Source organism: Staurois parvus, unplaced genomic scaffold, assembly GCF_062004578.1.
Source record: "Staurois parvus isolate SC_StPar_1 unplaced genomic scaffold, SC_StPar_1.0 ptg000088l, whole genome shotgun sequence".
Lineage (NCBI taxonomy): Eukaryota > Metazoa > Chordata > Amphibia > Anura > Ranidae > Staurois > Staurois parvus.
In genome coordinates this window covers 3,008,492-3,028,208 of record NW_028317884.1, presented here as the reverse complement: position 1 = coordinate 3,028,208, position 19,717 = coordinate 3,008,492, and the positions used below count along the sequence as shown (strand labels likewise).

Here is a 19,717-nt window from a genome sequence, read left to right as displayed (position 1 = left end):
ACCTGCATTAGCTTAGCTGTGATTGGACACAGATGATCACATGGTAAAGAGCCAGTGATGTTGGCTTTTTTACCTTGTTCGGTAATGCGCTGTGTCCGAGGTACACAGCTCACCGCCTATATGACGTCCTCCCAGAATGAGAGAGGTCCAGCCATCATTCTACAATAGCTTGGGCAGAAACCAGTTAAAATAACCCTGTTCCATATTTCCTAAACAATATAACTTATATCTTGAAACTCATGGTGTTCCTTAGCCAGGCGTGTGAAGAGTTTTGAAATTGAATTCACTTATGAGGCTAGTCTTCCTCCTCTTCTCCCCCTAGAATATATCTGCTAAAGCAAAGGACAATTGAAAGCAGAACTTCTATTTTGTTGTAGAAGCTTTGCCAGCTCTGCTCCTGCTATAAGTCAGTTTGTTTTAATGAAGGGTACAGAAAAAAAGATTTTGTTTAGTAGATTTCCATAGTAGCTTATTTTCCATTGCATGGAAAGGGGTAAATATATTTTACAGATGTATTTTTTGTAGTCAAACAGCCACTAACATTCTGAACAGTACAGCAACATTTCGCACCCCCTAGTGATGAGCTGGCTTTATTATTGTTATATTTATTATGTTTTCAGGTTTAAGGAGTTCCTCAGTAAACATGTACATCTGATGTGTTACCGAATCTGTGTGCGTGCCCTCACAGCCATTATAACTTATCATGGCAGGTAGGTTAATTTTATTCACCTAGGGGGCTTTCCCATTTGGTGGATACTTTTTATGGAATTTCTTCTGATTTATACTGTAAAATCGGTTTTGTTGCTGTATGCTTTATATACAATATTTTGTTCTCAATAGCGAAAATCGTCCCAGGAATGGTGGCATTTGTGTGGCCAATCACACATCTCCGATTGATGTTATTATTCTTGCCAGCGATGGATATTATGCCATGGTATGTTATCAAACGTTGTGAAATGTGTCGCTATATTGACACTTGAGCAGTCCAGGGCCTTAGCATGTGGAAAACATGATGGTTATTTAGACACCCCAAAAAGTTACAATTTTCATATGTAAGCTCCGAGGAGCAGGGCCCTCCTATCCCTCTTGTATTGAACTGTATTGTTGCTGTATTGTATCCTGTTATATTGTAAAGCGCTGAGCAAACTGTTGGCGCTATATAAATTTTGTATAATATGTACATCCGTGCAGTTGTTGGGAGCACAGATGATGCAGTAAAAGATACATTCGGGGCCCATTCACATTGCCCACACTCTAAACTCTTCATTTTGGCATGCCGCCAGCTGTCAGTTTTTGGCTGCAGTGTGATGTGAGTTTTAGCGCAACACATAGTCTCTCTACTTTTTTTTCTTTTTTTAAATATCTTTATTTGAAGGACCCAAAGTGACATTTCATTCATTGTCCACAGAACAGCATGATGCTTGCCTGTGCACTGTGATAAAATTCAGCTCACTGCACCTCGCCCCCGAACTGCATTACAGTGCGAACTGCGCACACAGAAGACAATTCTTTTCTATGTGCCCTAGAGTCGACTGGCGTATATTCAGTGTGGAAAAACACCATCGTACGTGTGAACAAGCCCTCAGACATGTTATAGAAATTCTTTTTAGTTTCATAATGTTTACTTTTATTTATTTTTTTTCATATTAAGTGTGCTATAAAAATGCTTTCTTCTTCATAGGTAGGACAAGTACATGGTGGTCTGATGGGAATAATCCAGAGGGCCATGGTAAAGGCCTGTCCACATATCTGGTTTGAGCGTTCAGAAGTCAAAGATAGACTTCTTGTTGCTAATAGGTAATGTACAGGGAAGCTAATAATCAAAATCTCACCAGTGCTGCTGCATTATAGCCTTTTATTTTGCAGTCCCGGCTAGTTGCCAGTTTTGTCATTTTAAAACCAAAAAAGATAAAAACTAGTGTGTTTTGTGTCCAGGATGGATAGAACCCAAGGATGTGTTCAATAATTAAATTTATTTAAAGATACACATGACTATCTCACCTTAGAGATGGTGTGGTACTATAAGGCTAAAAAACCTCCTTTATTCAGAGGCAGACCCTCAAAAGGCAAACATAGGCTAGTCCCCAGCTTGATCTGTCAGCTTTATGCTGATCAGACACACACAGTGGAAGCAGGTGCATAGGATGGACAGAAAGCTGTTTAGTAGTAGATAAAGTCACTTGGGATGATGTCGGCTGGTGCGAATGTCTAAACTAAAGCAATGCTTTGGCTATACCCTCCCCATTTTGCTGCATGCTGCCCAAGTGACTTTATCTGCATAGATATTACAAGACCAGTGGCCCGAGGACAGAGTGGCGCAGCGTCCACCAGTCTTACAAAGAGTTAAAAAGACCCTGAGCCCTTGTTATGCTGGTTTCTTTTTTTCCATGTCTGCAGCAGTGGATTGAAGTGGTTGTAAACCTAAGAAATGAAAAATAAGTGAAGCATAGCTTTCTATAGTGTGTACTTGTCTTGATCCAAAGTACATAGTGTGATTTCTGTCTGTACTGCTATCTGAATGAGTCACTTTTGACAGTCTATTTCGACACCGCAGAATACTGAGAGTTTGCCAAGTCCCCCTCTAGTACACAGCAGGTGATTGACAAACTCAGCTGTGCATGCTTCCCTTATAAGACTGTGTGAGGGGGAGGGGGGGGGTCATTTCTCTCCACTCAGTTCTCAGATTACATCTGGCTTCCTGCTCTATGCTGTGTAGCGTGTGACCTCACATTCCCGACCCCTGCCTTCTGGAGCTAAGGAATGCTGTGTAAAATGTGGCTTTAGAAGTCTGTAAAGGAGAGATTGCTGCAGGTAAACAGATACAACTTGTGTAGGAGGATTTGTCATCTGTGTATAATCTGAGGCTAGTTTCTTCGTTGGGTAAAGGTTTACAGCCAGTTTAAAGTGTCTCTAAAGGCAAAAGTTTTTTTATCTTAATACATTCTCTGCATTAAGGTAAAACAATGTTTTATTACTAGCTCCCCACTTAAACACTCAAGTTCTCCCTCAATCCAGCACTGTCCCCATGGGCAGCAGTGCTGCACCTGCTTCCTGTATTTGCAAGAGGCTGAAAGAGCAGCGAGAGTCATTGGTTGCTGCAGCTGTCAATCAAATCTTGTGAGGAGGGAGCAGGGGGCTGACCGAGCTGCGTTGTGTGGGTCTATGGACGCACACAGCCTGGCTCAGGAGCGTGCCCGCATGAGTGCCCCCACAGCAGCCAGATTGCTATGGAAGCTATTGGAGTAGAAGAGGAGGAGGGGACAGCACTGGTGAGGGACCCCAGAAGAGAAGGTAAGGGACCACTAGGTAAGTATGATATTTAATGCTTTAAGAAAAAAAGAGCCCTAACAGCAACTGTAATAAAGAAGACCACATTTGTTGATTTGTGAGCAAATTTTGACCATAAAGGGCTGGTTTTTCCATTAGTAACATTATCAGTCTGAGCATCATTGCAGATAGATTAGTGATCCCCCTATAGAAAAGCTGCTTTATACTGTATGCAGTAACGGTGTCACCCATGTCTAGAGCCAAAGCCACTGCAGGTTGTATGCAGCAAATTGCCAGGAGCAGGATGAGCAGATAGGTAGAGCATTTAACATTTAACAAGGCAAGTTTCCGTGTCAAACCAAATTAAAATGTATTTATTGATAATTTGATGGTTCTTATTACACTTTTTATAATATGTAGTCTTTGTGCATATCCATGTATGTCTTCATACTCCCTTTTCTTTCCTCAGGCTAACCGATCATGTGAAAGATGAGAGTAAACTGCCAATCCTTATATTCCCCGAAGGTAAGAGCAGCACTCAGGCCATTCTGCTATGTCTTCAGATAAGTAGGAAATACATGACAGATACTGAATAGGTGCATGGCTTCTGTTCTCTTAAACGGAACTAAACTTGAAATTTTGAAAAACTGCTGATAGCATAGTTTTTAAAACAGAAGAGACCCTAGTAGAGACCATGGTTAAAATTGCTTATCCTTGCCTGGCAGCAGTAACATACACCGTACATTTACGGTACGGCTTTGTGTCATGATGAAATGACTCCCGTGTGCATGCTCAGGTCTGACGTCATCGCAGTCCGGCAATTCAAGCGGCTGAACAGAATGAACCCATAAGTAAGATGAGGCAAAGTGCTGGAGGGTATCGTTTGACAGGGAAGTCTGCCATAATGTGCTTATTTGTGGTCCATGTTAGCACATTATGGCATTAAACCTCATTGGGGAGTTTAAAGTGATATTAAAGGCAGATTGAGGGTTTTTTTTGTGTTTTAAAAATAGTATACATGTCATACTTACCTGCTCTGTGCAATGGTTTTGTATAGAGCAGCCATAATCCTCCTCTTCTTGGGTTCCCCATTGGCACTCCTGGGCCCTCACTCCTGCCGAGTGCACCCATAGCGAGCAGCTGAGTGTCTCGGCCCCGCCCCCCGCTCTCTCCTCTTTGGCTCGCTGGCTATGATTGACAGTAGTGGGAACCAGTGGCTTTTGCTGCTGTTTTAGCCAATGAGGAGGAAGAGACCCGTGGGAGCTGAGGCTTTCTTGCACATCGCTGGATTGAGATGGGGCTCAGTTAAATATTGAGGGGGTTGAGGGCACTGCTGCACACAGAAGGTTTTTTACCTTAATGCATGAAGGTAAAAAAAACCTTGAGCTATTACAACCACTTTAATTTCACTTTTAAAAAGCTTGCATTGTGTTCAGTGACTGTCAAATATTTAAATTTTTATGTTGCATTTCTAGACTAACCTTTCTTAATCCACTTTAAGCAGTTGCAAAAGATGACCCAACATTTGATTTTGGATACAATTTCTGTCTTTGAATCTGCTACAACATCTTTTTTTATTATTATTGCAAAATCTGAAAAAAAATCACCCTGCTGCAGTTTAAAAAAAATACTCCTATGAAAAAGTAGAGCAGAGTATACATTAAAAAAAAAAAAAAAAAAAAAAAAAAAAAAAAACCTAGAGTCTTTCAACATGTAGTTTGCACATCACAATAGGAATGTCCTTACATGATCAAAAGCAGATAAGTGGTTGTAATTGGTGAATTATTTTGTCTGCTATTGGGAGTCCTGTCCAGTTATGTGATTGTCTTGTTCTTTATCTCATTTGCTGTCAGTCCTATGAAAATCTGAAAGTGTTTGACTTCCAGGAAGACTGATTCAAGTTTTATCTATTGGAAGTCACTCAGACTGGAACTTGCATGCATTGGAATAAGGAATTGCAGTCTATTGGCACTGCTTGATGCATTGCACTGAAGTCACAATAGAAAAAAACACGCATTCAGAAGTTGTGCACTGTTCCTGAATGAAAGGAGCTGGAAAATTTAGCTGAATCTAGAATAATTGCCAGATACCGTATAATGCTGCTTCTACTGTTTCTGTATACTGATTACGACAAGTAAATTGTTCTGTTCATTGTCTCTATCTTCTGCTAGGCACCTGCATCAATAACACATCTGTTATGATGTTCAAGAAGGGAAGCTTTGAAATAGGAGCCACGGTATATCCTGTGGCCATCAAGGTAAGCTGAGGAGTCCTGTGATATGTGTGGGTGTGCAGGGAATGAAATGGATCATCACCAACTTATCCTTTCTGCTTGGCAGTATGACCCACGCTTTGGCGATGCCTTCTGGAACAGCAGTAAATATGGAATGATCACCTACCTCCTGCGAATGATGACCAGCTGGGCCATTGTGTGCAGTGTCTGGTACCTTCCACCTATGACGCGACAGGTGAGCTTATATCACCCTGAACTTATAACTGCATTTATTGTTTTGTATTACTGCTGGGTTATTCTTAATTTGGTTCTTAAGTCTAGACATTTTTAACCTTAATGCATTCCCTACATTAGGTTAAAAATGTCTCATTAGGTGTATTACACCCTCACCGTCCTTAAGTAACCTGAGTCTTATCTCAATCCAGTGCTGTGCCTGTCTGCAGCGGCCCTTGTCTCTGTTCCTTTCCTCACAGGCTGCAGTGGGAGGCATTGACTCCTGCTGCTGTCATTTAAATCCTGCGAGGAGGGGGTGAGGTTGGTTTGGAGCTGCTCTGTGCAATATTATTGCACATGGCATGCAAGTATAACGTGTTTATTATAATTAAAAAATCCCATACAATCACTTTAATGTGGTGTATGACTGTATCTGAGTATGCTGTGTTTTTCTGCAATATATCATAAATTGTAGATTTCGGGGTGGGGCTTTTTTTTTTTTCTTTTCTTTTTTTTCAGTATTTTTTTTTTTTTGTTTGATTTTGTTGTATTTTTACATAAGATAGAGAGAAACCAATTTAACAATGCTAACTCCAGCCACTAAAGGTACACCACAGTTAGAAATAGAATAAAACTTTGATTTGCATACATTTTGCATAGGCCATTTTTGTCAATTTTTTTTTTTTCTTTTTTTTAGGCTTCAGCACACTAAATTATATTTAATTTTAGATTCTGGCTACATTGGATTAAACAAAACCTAAAATTGAATTTAATTTTTTCTTACAGTACAATTGAGGCCTTAAAGCAGATCTTCAGATTTTAGCGAACTATAAATATTCCATTTGCACCAAGCAGATCCCATTCCACTCCCGGACTAAAATTGATTTGGTCTGAGTGCTGCCCAACCACTCACAGGGAGCTTTGTATGGCATCTGTGTGGATCCCCACTTTAAAGATGGGATCTTTACAGAGCCTGGACCAGCTGAGTGACACCAGCCAACAGCGGGCTTCAGCCTGCTGTCAGCTTAAAATGGGTCACAGGTGTGCACTCCTGTGATCCCCAGAAGTATAGCCAAAATAGCTTTGGCTGTACTTTAATGAAATCTTTAAAAGCCACTGCTATAGGTTGTAAATAGTTTGATAATATCAATGATTCATGAAACTTGGTAGGAATGGAAGCTTGTGAACTGTTACATAAGAGTAGTGTTTGAAATGTAGTGATTGTTCCCAATCACAGCTGATGACAGTTCACGGTCAGTAGGTCAGTATTGCATAAACTCATGGTCTAATGCCCCCATGTCCAGACATAGGGCTACTCAGATATGCTTGGTTTATTGGCTCAGAAAGCATGAAAAGGTTTGGCTTCCACACATCAGGGTGCTTCACATTGGGATTGATTTACTAAAGACAAATAGACTGTGCAGTTGCTCCAGGGCTTGGTAAATGAGGGGGAAGCTCTGCTGACTTTCATTAGCCAATCAAGTGCAAGCAAAAATACTTTTTTTTTTTTTTTTTCTTGAATGTGATTGGGTATTCTTAGTAAACGAGGTAAAGATTTACTTTACAAAGTACTGGAGCAACTGCACTTACAATGTGCACGGTCTATTTGCCTTTAGTAAATCAAACCCATTGAATCTAGTTATTTTACTAGATGTCACATTTTGTGTTTGTCATGATGTATAAATTTACCTAGCCAAGGCCCAGGTGTTGCTTGTGAGAAACAGTTGAAGCCTGGTGAAAACTTTAAAAGCCATTGTTATAGGTTGTATATAGTCTGATAATATGAATAATTCATGAAACTTGGGAAGAACAGGAGACTGCACTGTTACACAAGAGCAGTGTTTGAAATTTAGTGACCATTCCCAATTACAGGCGGTGACGGCTGGTTTATGATCAGTAAGGCAGTATTGCACAAACACATTGTCTAATGCACCCAGTCCAGACACCAATGTATTCAGACATGCTGGTTTGACTTACAAGTTTTTTTTCTTTTACATACTACATTAAAAAAAAAAAAAAAAAAAGAAAAGCAGCAACAGCTTAATTTTTGGACAGATTTGCTGTCTCATACAGTAATTTGAGACTAGTTGTCCTTGCAAGCAGGAAAGTTACTGTGTGCAGACTGCACAGTTTCATCATAATGATTGCTGTAACTGGAGTCTGATGACACAGCTCATTTGTGTTAAACCAGACTGCCACCTGCGCATATTATTTATTTATTTTATTTATTTATTTTTTAAGCTTCTTAAAGGGGACATCTCACCAGAGCAATATAAAAAAGTAACATTTCTTGTTTTTAGTTTACTAAAGTTTTTTTTTTTTTTTTTTTTTTTAATTGATTTTCAAAGCAAAAGACAATGCATTTGCAGAAAAAGTAAAGAGTCAGTGTTAAATATACATCATGAAACACACTGCAAATGTTCGAGGGTCTGTGTCAGCCAACATCAAATGATTTGGCTTTGCAGGTTTGAACCCTGAAACCGTCCATGACAAAAGACCCAGCTGAGTCAGAAAAGGTGGACCGCCAGCCATATCCTTATAAGAGGGAAATATTTCTTGTTTTTGTGTATATTTTGTTCAGTTCTAAAAATAAATAAACCTTTTTATTTATTTAATTTATAATAAGGCAGGGAGATATGACATTTCAAATGAACATGTTTTACTGAAAGGAACCTGTTGTTAACAGGGTTCAATAGGTGATACTTAGATACACAAAGGTGAAGAGTAAAAGGAGAGATTCATTCTCCCTTGCTTCATTAGAATGGGCTGCTGATGCACCACAGGACAATGTTTTTTTCTGACGCAATGCATATGCTGTGCCTTGTGCTGCGTTTTGAAGGGGGGCTTGTATTAGTGCTTTTGGGTGCAATTCAAAATGAAAGCCATTGCACCCTGGAACATTTATGCGCATGTACTCCCCCAATATATAGGTTCAGTGGGTGTAAAGAGAGGCAGCCCAAAGGTTCTTTTCCCACATGATACACTGTGATACAGGATGTGGCAATACACTGTAATATATTTTTGTTTGTGAAATAAAGATTTATTTTTTTTTGTTACTGAAAATATAGAATCAAAATGATTGTAAAGGTTTTTTTTTTAAATAACAAACATGTCATACATCCTCTGTGTAATGGTTTTGCACAGAGCAGCCCTGATCCTCCAGTATTGGGGTCTCCCGCCAGGGCTCCTCCCCCTTCGAATTGTTCCCATAGTAAGCCCAGCTCGGCCCTGCCCCCCGCTTTCTCCTTACAGGCTTTGATTAACCACTTGCCTACCAGGCACTTATACCCCCTTCCTTACCAGGCCAATTTTCAGCTTTCAGCGCTGCCGCACTTTGATTGACAATTACGCGGTCATGCAACATTGTACCCATATGAAATTTTGATCATTTTTTTCTCACAAATAGAGCTTTCTTTTGGTGGTATTTAATCGCCACTGGGCGCTTTACTTTTTGCGCTATAAATTAAAAAAAGTGCAAAAAATTTGAAAAAAAAAAAAAGTTTATTTCTTTCTTTTATAAAATTTTTCAAACAGGTATTTTTTCTCCTTCACTGATTTGCGTTGATGAGGCGGCACTGATGGGCACTGATAGGCGGCACTAAAGGGCACTGATAGGCAGTACTAATGAGGTGGCACGGATAGGCGGCACTGATAGACAGCACTAATTAGGGGTCACGGATAGGCGGCACTGATATGCAGCACTGATAGGCGGCACTGATAGGTGACACTGATGATGGGTACTGATAGACGGCACTGACTGGCATCACTTCTGGGCAGTGACTGGCGGCACTGACTGGCACAACCCCTGGGCACTGACTGGTGGCACTGACTGGCTGCACTGGTGGGTGGCACTGGTGGGCAGCACTGGTGGGTGGGCACAGGTGGGTGGCACTGGTGGGCACAGGTGGGTGGCACTGGTGGGCACAGGTGGGTGGGCACAGGTGGGTGGCACTGCTGGGCACATGTAGGTGGCACTTCTGGGCACAGGTAGGTGGCACTGCAGAGTGGCACAGGTGGGTGCACTGCTGGGCACAGGTGGGGGCACTGCTGGGCACAGGTGGGGGCACTGCTGGGAACGGGTGGGCGGGGCTAGTGGGCGCACTGCTGGGCGGAACTTGCGGGTGTCACTGCTGGGCACCGATCATCAGGGCACTGATCATCAGTGCCCTGATGATCGGTGCCGATCCCCGCTCTGACAACTGCCGGTTCTCGGCAGTACTTTCCTCACGATCTGACAGCGTGAGGAAAGTGCAGCCGAGAACCGGCACTTGCATTTCCCTGTGATCAGCGTGTCATTGGACACCGCTGATCACGTGGTAAAAGGCCGGTGGGATCGGCCTTTCACCACATCACGTGATCAGCTGTGTCCGTAGGACACAGCGATCACGGAGATCGCCGGGTGCGCGCCCCCTGGGGCGTGCAGGAGAGCGCGTTCTGGGAGGACGTCATATGACGTCCACTCAGAACTGGCCGGCCGCGGTGAAGCCGTCATTCGGCTATGCGCGGTCGGCAAGAGGTTAAGAACAACAGCCAGTGGCTCCCACTGCTGCATCCCATGTCCAGTGAAGAGGGAGGAGAGAGCCAGTGCTCTTGGACACAGCGCTGAATCGAGATCTGGCTTAGCTAAATATTTAAGGGGGGCGGCTGAACACTGAAGGTTTTTTTACCTTAATGCAGAGAATGCATTACGGTAGGAACACCTTTTCTCTTTGCAACCACTTTAATCCTTAATAAACATATTTTCAAATATTGTGCAGCATAAAAAATTGAGACTGCCATTGTTTTTTAAATTTTTTTTTATTGTAATGTAAGGGCTCTGCTTTCAGGAATTACCGTAGGTATAGAAAAGAATCGCCTCTGTTTAAAATAACATTTTGTTTCTTTGCAGCCCAAAATGAAGATAGGTTTTTCTTTTAGCCAGCTGTATTTGCTTAGTGCAACATATAACATCCAATTGAAAAATTTAACACCAATATGTCAGAAAAAAATTCAAAAAAAATTCAAAAACAGAATCACAGAGTTGGAAAAAGGATCACCCCTGTCCTAAAAATGACTTGTAAACTCAGTCATGTGTAGCTAATCACCTTTTCAATGGCACACAAAGCCATTTGACTTTCAGATATGATCAGCTGTGGTCATTTTGATTAGCTCAGCATGAAAAGAGCTTTCCTGGAGCTTTTCAGTCCCTGGTAGTGCAGACAATCACCTTTGGGGGGCAAAGCACTGTCAAAAGATCTCTGGGATAAAGATGTGGACAGGCACAAGTCAGGAGATGGATGCAAAACCATTTCAAAGGTTTTATCAATGCCTAGAGGCACAGTGAAGTCTTTTATTAGGAATTGGAAGGTATTTGGTACAACACAGATCCTCCCTGGATCAGGGCAGTGCTCCAAACTGGTCAGAAAGGCTACAAAGAGGTCAACTGCAACTCTAAAGCAGTTGCATGAATTGCTGACAAAGATGTCACTGTGTTCAAGTAACAATATCACAAACTCTCTTCAAACGTGGCTTGCAAGAAAAAAACCACTCCTCAAGAAAAGCCACATGTAGTCATGACTGAGCTTTGCCAAAATGCATCTTGAAGATTCTGTGGCCACATGGAAAAAGGTGTTCTGACCAGATGAGACTAAAATTCAATGATTTGGCCTCAACACTAAATGATATGTCTGGTGGAAATCCAATACAGCTCATCATCCAAATAACACCATTCCTTCAGTAAAGTGTGGCGGTGGTAATATCCTGTTATGAGGTGTTTCTCTGCAGCAGGGACTGGAACACTTGTCAGGATAGAAGGAAAATGGATGGGGCAAAATACTGTCAAGTTCTTGAGGAAGATCTGCTGCCCTCTGCCAGAATGTTGTCAATGGGAAGAAGGTTTACCTTCCAACATGACAATGATCCTGAGCACACAGCACAAATGACCACACAGTGGTTGAAGGAGAAAAAGGTGAATGTCCTTACATGGCCTAGTCAGAGCCCAGACTTTCGACCCCAATTGAAAATCTGTAGAATGTCTTGAAGACTGCAGTCCACAAATGGCCATCAAATTTAACTGTACTTGAGCAGTTCTGCAAAGATGATTGGGCAATATTGCAAAGTCTAGATGTGCAAAGTTAGTAGACTCATATCCTAACAGACTAAAGTTTGTAATTAAAGCAAAAGGTGCTTCAATAAAATACTGACACAAGGGGTCGTCATTTTTCCAAAATACTGAGTTAACCAATTCAATACCGGGCAATTTTACACCTTCCTGCCCAGGCCAGTTTTCAGGTTTCAGTGCTCTCACACTTTGACAATTGCGCGGTCATACAACATTGTACCCAAACTAAAATTTTATCATTTTCTTCACACAACTAGAGCTTTCTTTTGGTGATATTTAATCACCGCTGGGGTTTTTATTTTTTGCTAAATTAACAAAAAAATCCCAAAAATTTTGAAAAAAAAAATGTTTTCTTTGTTTCTGTTATAAAAGTTTGCAAATAAATAATTGTTCTTCATAAATTTAGGCCGAGATGTATTCTGCTACATGTCTTTGGTGAAAATAACCCAAATTAGGATGTATTTTTTAGTTTGTAGGAAAGTGATAGAGTTCACAAACTATGGTATAGATCTGAAAATTGATCAATCCTGAAGTACTGAGGGCCAATCTAATTTCTTGAGGTCCAAGAATGTCAGAACAGTACAGATATCCCCCAAATGACCCCTTTTTGCAAAGTAGACAGTCTGACGTACTTCATAAGAGGCATGGCGAGTTTTTTGAAGTTGTATTTTTTTTTTGTCATTTTTCGGAAAATTAAAAAAATTAGTTTCACTATTTGTTTTTTTACATATTGTCACCAGTGCAGTACAGCGTCATCATACAACTGGCATGGCGGTGATCAGGGACACTGACTGACAGTATGAAAAAAAAAATATATACAGTCATGGCCGAAATTGTTGGCACCCTTGATATTTCTCCAGGAAATCATGTATTTCTCACGAAACGTATTGCATTAACACATGTTTTGCTATACACATGTTTATTCCTTTTGTGTGTATTGGGACAAAACAAAAAAAGGGAGGAAAGAAAGCAAATTCGACATAATGTCACACAAACCTCCAAAAATGGGCTGGACAAAAGTATTGGCACCCTTTCACAACTGCGGATAAATAAGAATGTTACAAGCATGTGATGCTCCTGTAAACTCACCTGGGGCAAGTAACAGGTGTGGGCAATATAGAAATCACACCTGAAAGCAGATAAAAAGGAGAGACGTTCACTTAACCTTTGCATTGTGTGTCTGTCTGTGCCACACTAAGCATGGACAACAGAAAGAGGAGACGAGAACTGTCTGAGGACCTGAGAACCAAAATTGTGGCAAAATATCAACAATCTCAAGGTTACAAGTCCATCTCCAGAGAACTAGATTTGCCTTTGTCCACAGTGCGCAACATTATCAAGAAGTTTGCAACCCATGGCACTGTAGCTAATCTCCCTGGTCGTGGACGGATGAGGAAAATTGATGAAAGATTGCAACGCAGAATAGTCCGGATGGTGGATAAGCAGCCCCAAACATGTTCCAAAGACATTCAAGCTGTCCTGCAGGCTCAGGGAGCATCAGTGTCAGCGCGAACTATCCGTCGACATTTAAATGAAATGAAACGCTATGGCAGGAGACCCAGGAGGACCCCACTGCTGACACAGAGACATAAAAAAGCAAGACTACAGTTTGCCAAAATGTACTTGAGTAAGCCAAAAGCCTTCTGGGAAAACGTCTTGTGGACAGATGAGACCAAGATAGAGCTTTTCGGTAAAGCACATCATTCTACTGTTTACCGAAAACGGAATGAGGCCTACAAAGAACAAAACACAGTACCTACGGTAAAATATGGTGGAGGTTCAATGATGTTTTGGGGTTGTTTTGCTGCCTCTGGCACTGGGTGCCTTGACTGTGTGCAAGGCATCATGAAATCTGAGGATTACCAAAGGATTTTGGGTCGCACTGTAGGGCCCAGTGTCAGAAAGCTGGGTTTGCGTCCAAGATCCTGGGTCTTCCAGCAGGACAATGACCCCAAACATACGTCAAAAAGCACTCAGAAATGGATGGCAAAGAAGCGCTGGAGAGTTCTGAAGTGGCCAGCAATGAGCCCAGATCTAAATCCCATTGAACACCTGTGGAGAGATCTTAAAATTGCTGTTGGGAAAAGGTGTCCTTCCAATAAGAGAGACCTGGAGCTGTTTGCAAAGGAAGAGTGGTCCAAAATTCCGGGTGAGAGGTGTCAGAAGCTTATTGATGGTTATAGGAAGCGACTGATTTCAGTTATGTTTTCCAAAGGGTGTGCAACCAAATATTAAGTTAAGGGTGCCAATACTTTTGTCCAGCCCATTTTTGGGGTTTTGTGTGACATTATGTCATATTTGCTTTTCTGCCTCTGTTTTATATTTGTTCCAATACATACAAAGGGAATAAACATGTGTATAGCAAAACATGTGTTAATGCAATACCTTTTTTGTGTGAAATACTTGATTTTCAGGAAAAATATCAAGGGTGCCAACAATTTCGGCCATGACTGTATATATTTTTTTTTTATTAAATTTTTTTCTTTTTTTTAAGATTTTTTTTTTTTCATATTTCACTATGACCAAAGTAGTACAATGTTACCATAGTAACATTGTACTACTTTGGGGAAGTGATCAGTAATTTTTTTTTTTTTACACAATTTGCTTGTAGCAAAGAATTACTTTGCTATAAGCAAGCATTTACCTGAATGACATCGATTCATTCAGGGTTTTTTTTTTTGTGCTTAGCTGTGATTTGGCCACAGCTAATCACATGACATGTGCATGTGATTAGCTGTGACCATTCACAGCTAGACACTAGTATACAATGGATGGCATGAATGAAGCCATCCATTGTATACAACTGTCATGTGACCTGCTGTGATTGTTCACAGCAGGTCACATGGTACCGGCAACGGGGCTGATACTCAGATCTGTCATCGGCCGTGTCCAAGGTACACGGCCGGTGACAGATCGCGCCGCTCTGCAGGAGCGCAATCTGCGCATGTGCGGGAGGACGCCATGTGGCGTCCACCCGGAACGCTGATGACATTTGCCGCCCGCCATTCGGCCATAGGGCGGGCGGCAAATGGTTAAACTGCTGGATTATTATTATTATTATACAGGACTTGTAAAGTGCTGAGCAAACTGTTGGCACTATATATTATGGAGGGAGACAGTACAGTAACAATACAGTTCAATACAAGAGGAATTAGAGGGCCCTGTTCCTTGGAGCTTACAATCTAGGAGGGAATTGGATAAACAAAAACTGTGTTTGTCTTCATTTCAGACTGCAAAGCAACAAAATGTGATTATTTTAAAGGGGTGATTATTTTCTATACCTACTGTAAATAGTTTTGTTGGTCCTCAATGCAATGTACAGAAACCATGGATGCCATGGAATAGGACCCAATGAGAAAGTATGACCTGTATGATTGTAATGTATCTTTGGTCAAATTTCAAGTCAGTAATGTGTATTTATACAGTATATGTGTGCAGAAAAAAAAGAAAATGTATATTTGTGCTTGGTGCAGAAATGGTTAAAAAAGATAAATAAAAAGCCCCTAACTGGTACACAAGGTGCATGTGCACTTATTCAGTACTGCACGCACTGGTGGCCTTGGAACCTGAGCAATTGGCATATGTCAAAGCTAGTTCTGGCACTCATCAGCCTGCTGCAATGCTTTGTACACTTTGCTACATCTTTTTTGTTTGACTCAATAGGGATGGGTAATTTGATTCTCTTTGTAATGAGTTATACCTAATGGTTGAGATTAAATTAATAGGTAATTCAAGTTTATACCATGCTCAGTACTAAAAATAACACTTTGTATTATAGATGTTATTTGGCAAATGAAGCAGCAAGGAGAATAGACTAGGCATGCATTCATTACCTGCAACCTAGTAGTCAACCAGCTTTTTTTCACTCTGTAAAATGTCCTAAAGTTACATTAGTCGCCACACGATTCATAGTATGCTTGAGAGGAAAGCAAAACATATTTACTTTATCCCATAAATTCAGGTGCACAGTTCTGGCAATCCTCAGTGTTTGTAATTTTGACTCCTTAACTACCCAGCAGTCTTTTAGCCCAAAGTTGTGCCTCTGTATTGGCCACTAAGGTTCCACTTTGAGTAAAATTTCAGAAGCTGTTTCCACAAAAGCCACTGGATTCCTCATCCAGTGCATTAGAGGCATTTACCAGACCTTGCCAATTCACGAGATACCATGCCAACAACAAACTTAAAAGGTCCAAGGGGAAAGTTTGAACATGACTCAGAAAGAGGGTGTTCTACAGCAGAGTATTAAAGTGTTAGTAAATCCAGGACCCTGCACTCACTATATCTGGTCTCCCACAGTACACAGAACATGGAAGTGCAATTATTTTAGTAAATATGAACTGTTAAAAACCTTTTCTCATCAGCAGTTAAAGCAGTCTTGTGACTTCTATCAGTGTCCACATGTTAAAGCTTGTAGGACAAGTAGAATGGGTAGCAGGGCGTGTCGTTGAAAGATAATGTGGATGAATGGCAGCCAGTGGTGGATGATATGTAGAAAAACGGGTACTGAGCAGCACTTCTTAAGAGTGGAGGCAAACTCTGTGCAGAGGAAGATGAAACAGGAAGGTGCTTCTAAGTGCAGTATTGCAAGGTAAAATTTTAATAAAAGCATTTAAAAACACTTTTTTCGGTTAAAAACCGAAGAGGTCTTGAAGAAGTAGCTCTGTGCATGCTCCGCAACGTGTCACCGCTCCATGCTCACGTCACTTCTGGTCCATGGACAGCATGTGCTCCAGCGGTCCGGAGAGAGCGGCGACCATCTTTGACACCTCTTCTCAAGCTCCCCCTGCAGCTGCTGGCTGGCACAGTGGCTCTATTGCTTTGAGGAAATGCCCCGCAATTGACAGGTTACTTATGAGCTTGTTTGTACTGCTACACTGTAAGTATTTTTAACCGCTTTTATTAAAAATTGACCTGGGAATACTGCAATTAGAAGCACCTTCCTGTTTCATCTTCCTAAAGCTTGTAGGAGGAGTTTTCATTGTGCTCTAGGAGGATGCAGAACCCCTGAACTCTGTCTGGACAGTGCTGATTGGCCCTGTGCTGATCACATGCACTCTCTCAAGAAAAAAAAAAAAAAACTTCTCTACACACCATACTGAGCATGTGCAGAGTGACTCCACATGATATGTCTTATCAGGAGATAAGGGGGGGGGGACTGGAAGAAGGGGATGATCAGAGAAGTCATGATCAAACAGCCTTTTACATAATGCAGAGGATTAACCCCTTAGATTCCACAGTGAGTATAACAAGCATGCTTTACTGCATATACAGACTGATTTTACTGTTGTGGGTTTAGTAACACTTTAAGGTACACCACAGTTAACCCCACTTTAAGTCAGATTAAGCAGTGAGCACTTAGGACCAGTTTCTTTAACGTTGACTTTCTACTTTGGGTTGTAAGAAATGTATGGTGGTTTTCAGAGCTCCGTGTTGAAGTGAACCTATGTGCCTCATCCATACAGACATGTAACAATTTACTTTCAAGTAAAGATGCTGTTAAATATCTTATCACTATCAAAATCAAGGGTAAAAATCAACACAGAGAGTGGTTCTGTTATTGTGTGTCGTACAGTCCAGTGTTTTTGTTTGTTTTTTTTTTATAGGAAGGGGCTGTATGATTCTACAGATAAAGTTAAAAAAAAAAAAAAAGTTTTGAAGTATTACATCCTTAGCAGTCAGTTGTTTGTTATTGCCTTGAACCTTTATTTATAAGCTAAGTACCTGAAATAAATAATGAGCTTATATATGAACACTATGTCTTATCTATAACTTACAGGAGGATGAAGATGCAGTGCAGTTCGCAAACCGAGTGAAGTCTGCCATTGCTCGGCAAGGGGGACTTGTTGATCTGCTTTGGTAAGCCTGGAATTCTTGTTTTTCTTAACATCAGACACGCATTTACTTTTGTAGCACACTGCTGATTTCTCTGCTCTTCTGCAGGGATGGAGGACTAAAAAGAGAAAAGGTGAAAGAGGCATATAAGGAGGAGCAGCAGAAATTGTACAGCCGCATCATCTCTGGAAACCAGGAGAACCGGAGTCGCTCCTGAACCCCAGAACAGGGGAGCGAGCTCTGCCCTAAGACAAGCCGCTGCTCCAAATCCACAGGAAGAAGACTCTGAGCCGCAGGAATATAAGCCATGGAGCGGGAATCGAGGGAACACCAGAACATGGAGCCACTCTGGATTTCTTTATACTTGAGGAACTGATACTGTGAGAGCCATGGCGTGCAGCAAGTCCTTCTAAGGACAAGTAGCTGCCACCATTGGACCTGTTCTACAGGCTCACAAGTTCAGGAATAATGACTGTTGTAGAACCAAGCACCCACCTAATGAGATGTGTGATGATAATCTCGTGTTTGAAAATCCACATTTGGCCAGAATGTCTTTTGAATGTTACAGATCCACAAAACTTGTCCCATAGAATCTGAAAGGTCATACAGAACGTATGTTACATTTTCTAAACTATACACTGCTGCTGATTACCAGATATCTGATATTAAGGTTGGCTCTACCAAAGACTAGACAGGACAGACCTCTGGTTCAAGCTGTTTAGTCTGTATAGCTTCCATCAGATCAGGTTACAGGCCCCAATCACCTGCAGGAATTCATACAAAGCCAGCAATGCTTGGACCTCTGCAAACTAACATCCGTTTTACCCCAGACAGACATTTAGGATTTCTTAGTTTGTTTTTTCCATTTGCTGCTTTTAAATGACCTCCAAATCTGCATTCACAGGCAGACAGATGGTGGTCTTCAACAAGCCAAAAATGGGGGTTAATGATGGCACAGTGTTTGAGACCCTCTCAGATCCCATACTGAATCAGACATGTGCCTCCCTTTTTATCTGTTACACTCTGTCCTGCATGGGCCACTGGCCACAGCCCATTTTGTTTTTATAACTCAATAAAATAAACATCTTGGCAAAAAAGTAAAAATGATCTGGCCCTCTTTTGGTGAATCACCTGAATGACAATGATTGCAGTGATGTAAGAGTTAGTAATGAATTTTTTTTAACATTATTTTAGGTACATATGGAACCTTAAATACTGACATGGAACAGACATTCAGATCAGGAAAGTTGGTGAAATCAGAGCTATGTACTTGTTTGAGATCAGAGACTCAAAGTACTGAAGCTCTGGAATCCGCATGCAGACTGGAAACTATTATTTTGAAAAGGTGAGGTCAGCAATGGCAGTCTCCATACTTCCTCAGTACAAGTGTCTTAAGGCCAGTTCACACTATTCCCAGAGCTGAATCGCCCAAGAACGAGCAGTGCACCTGTGCAATTCACATGCGGCTCTGAATGGTGCCGTTTCAAGCCCCTTCATTTTGAATGGGCTAAAATTGCTCTGCATTGCACTGCACCGCACCAAAAGTATTGTATGCACTATTTTTAAAATGTACTGTAACCAGATCGCATGGTAAAAAGTACCATGCGATCTGGTCCAGGACCTGCGCTTGGGGTGTTGTTGAATTTTGGATGACACCTACTGTAGATCACAAAAATGGTGCATTTTGAATGTGCGTTGAATTGCACAGGATGCACAGTGCATTCCTGTTGCGATTTTAGATGTAGGTGTGGCGTTAACTGGCCCTTAAAGTAGAACTGTAGGCAAAACTTTTTATTTTCATTCTGTATAGAGTAAGGGAGCATTATACCCCCGTCCTTTTTTTGCCATCTGTGTCCTATTGGGAATATTTTCCTTCACTTTCTGTCCTATAGCCAAAAGAGAAAATAAGGGGAATTTCCTGCCAATTAAGGGAATCTATTGAGGCTCCCTAGGTCTTAAGATCTTGTGTCCTCATTGAAAAATTCCACTTCTATTACTGTTCTGAAGGCAACCTAAAGTTTGGTAATGGGAGGGGGGGGGTGTACAGACAATAATAACCTGACAGGTGTTCT

General features: G+C 41.3%; 1 protein-coding gene across 1 annotated transcript in view; it reads left to right on the top strand.

Moving 5' to 3' along the window:
* Positions 1–18,749, top strand: part of GPAT4 (glycerol-3-phosphate acyltransferase 4) — a 47,506-nt gene extending 28,757 nt beyond the window's left edge. The window contains exons 6-13 of the mRNA XM_089670277.1: positions 621–710; positions 841–934; positions 1,682–1,797; positions 3,737–3,792; positions 5,439–5,524; positions 5,607–5,735; positions 17,590–17,669; positions 17,754–18,749. Coding sequence (XP_089526403.1) covers positions 621–710; positions 841–934; positions 1,682–1,797; positions 3,737–3,792; positions 5,439–5,524; positions 5,607–5,735; positions 17,590–17,669; positions 17,754–17,862 — 760 coding nt within the window. The 3' untranslated portion in view covers positions 17,863–18,749. The remainder of the gene's footprint in view (positions 1–620; positions 711–840; positions 935–1,681; positions 1,798–3,736; positions 3,793–5,438; positions 5,525–5,606; positions 5,736–17,589; positions 17,670–17,753) is intronic.
* Positions 18,750–19,717: the final 968 nt, after the last annotated feature.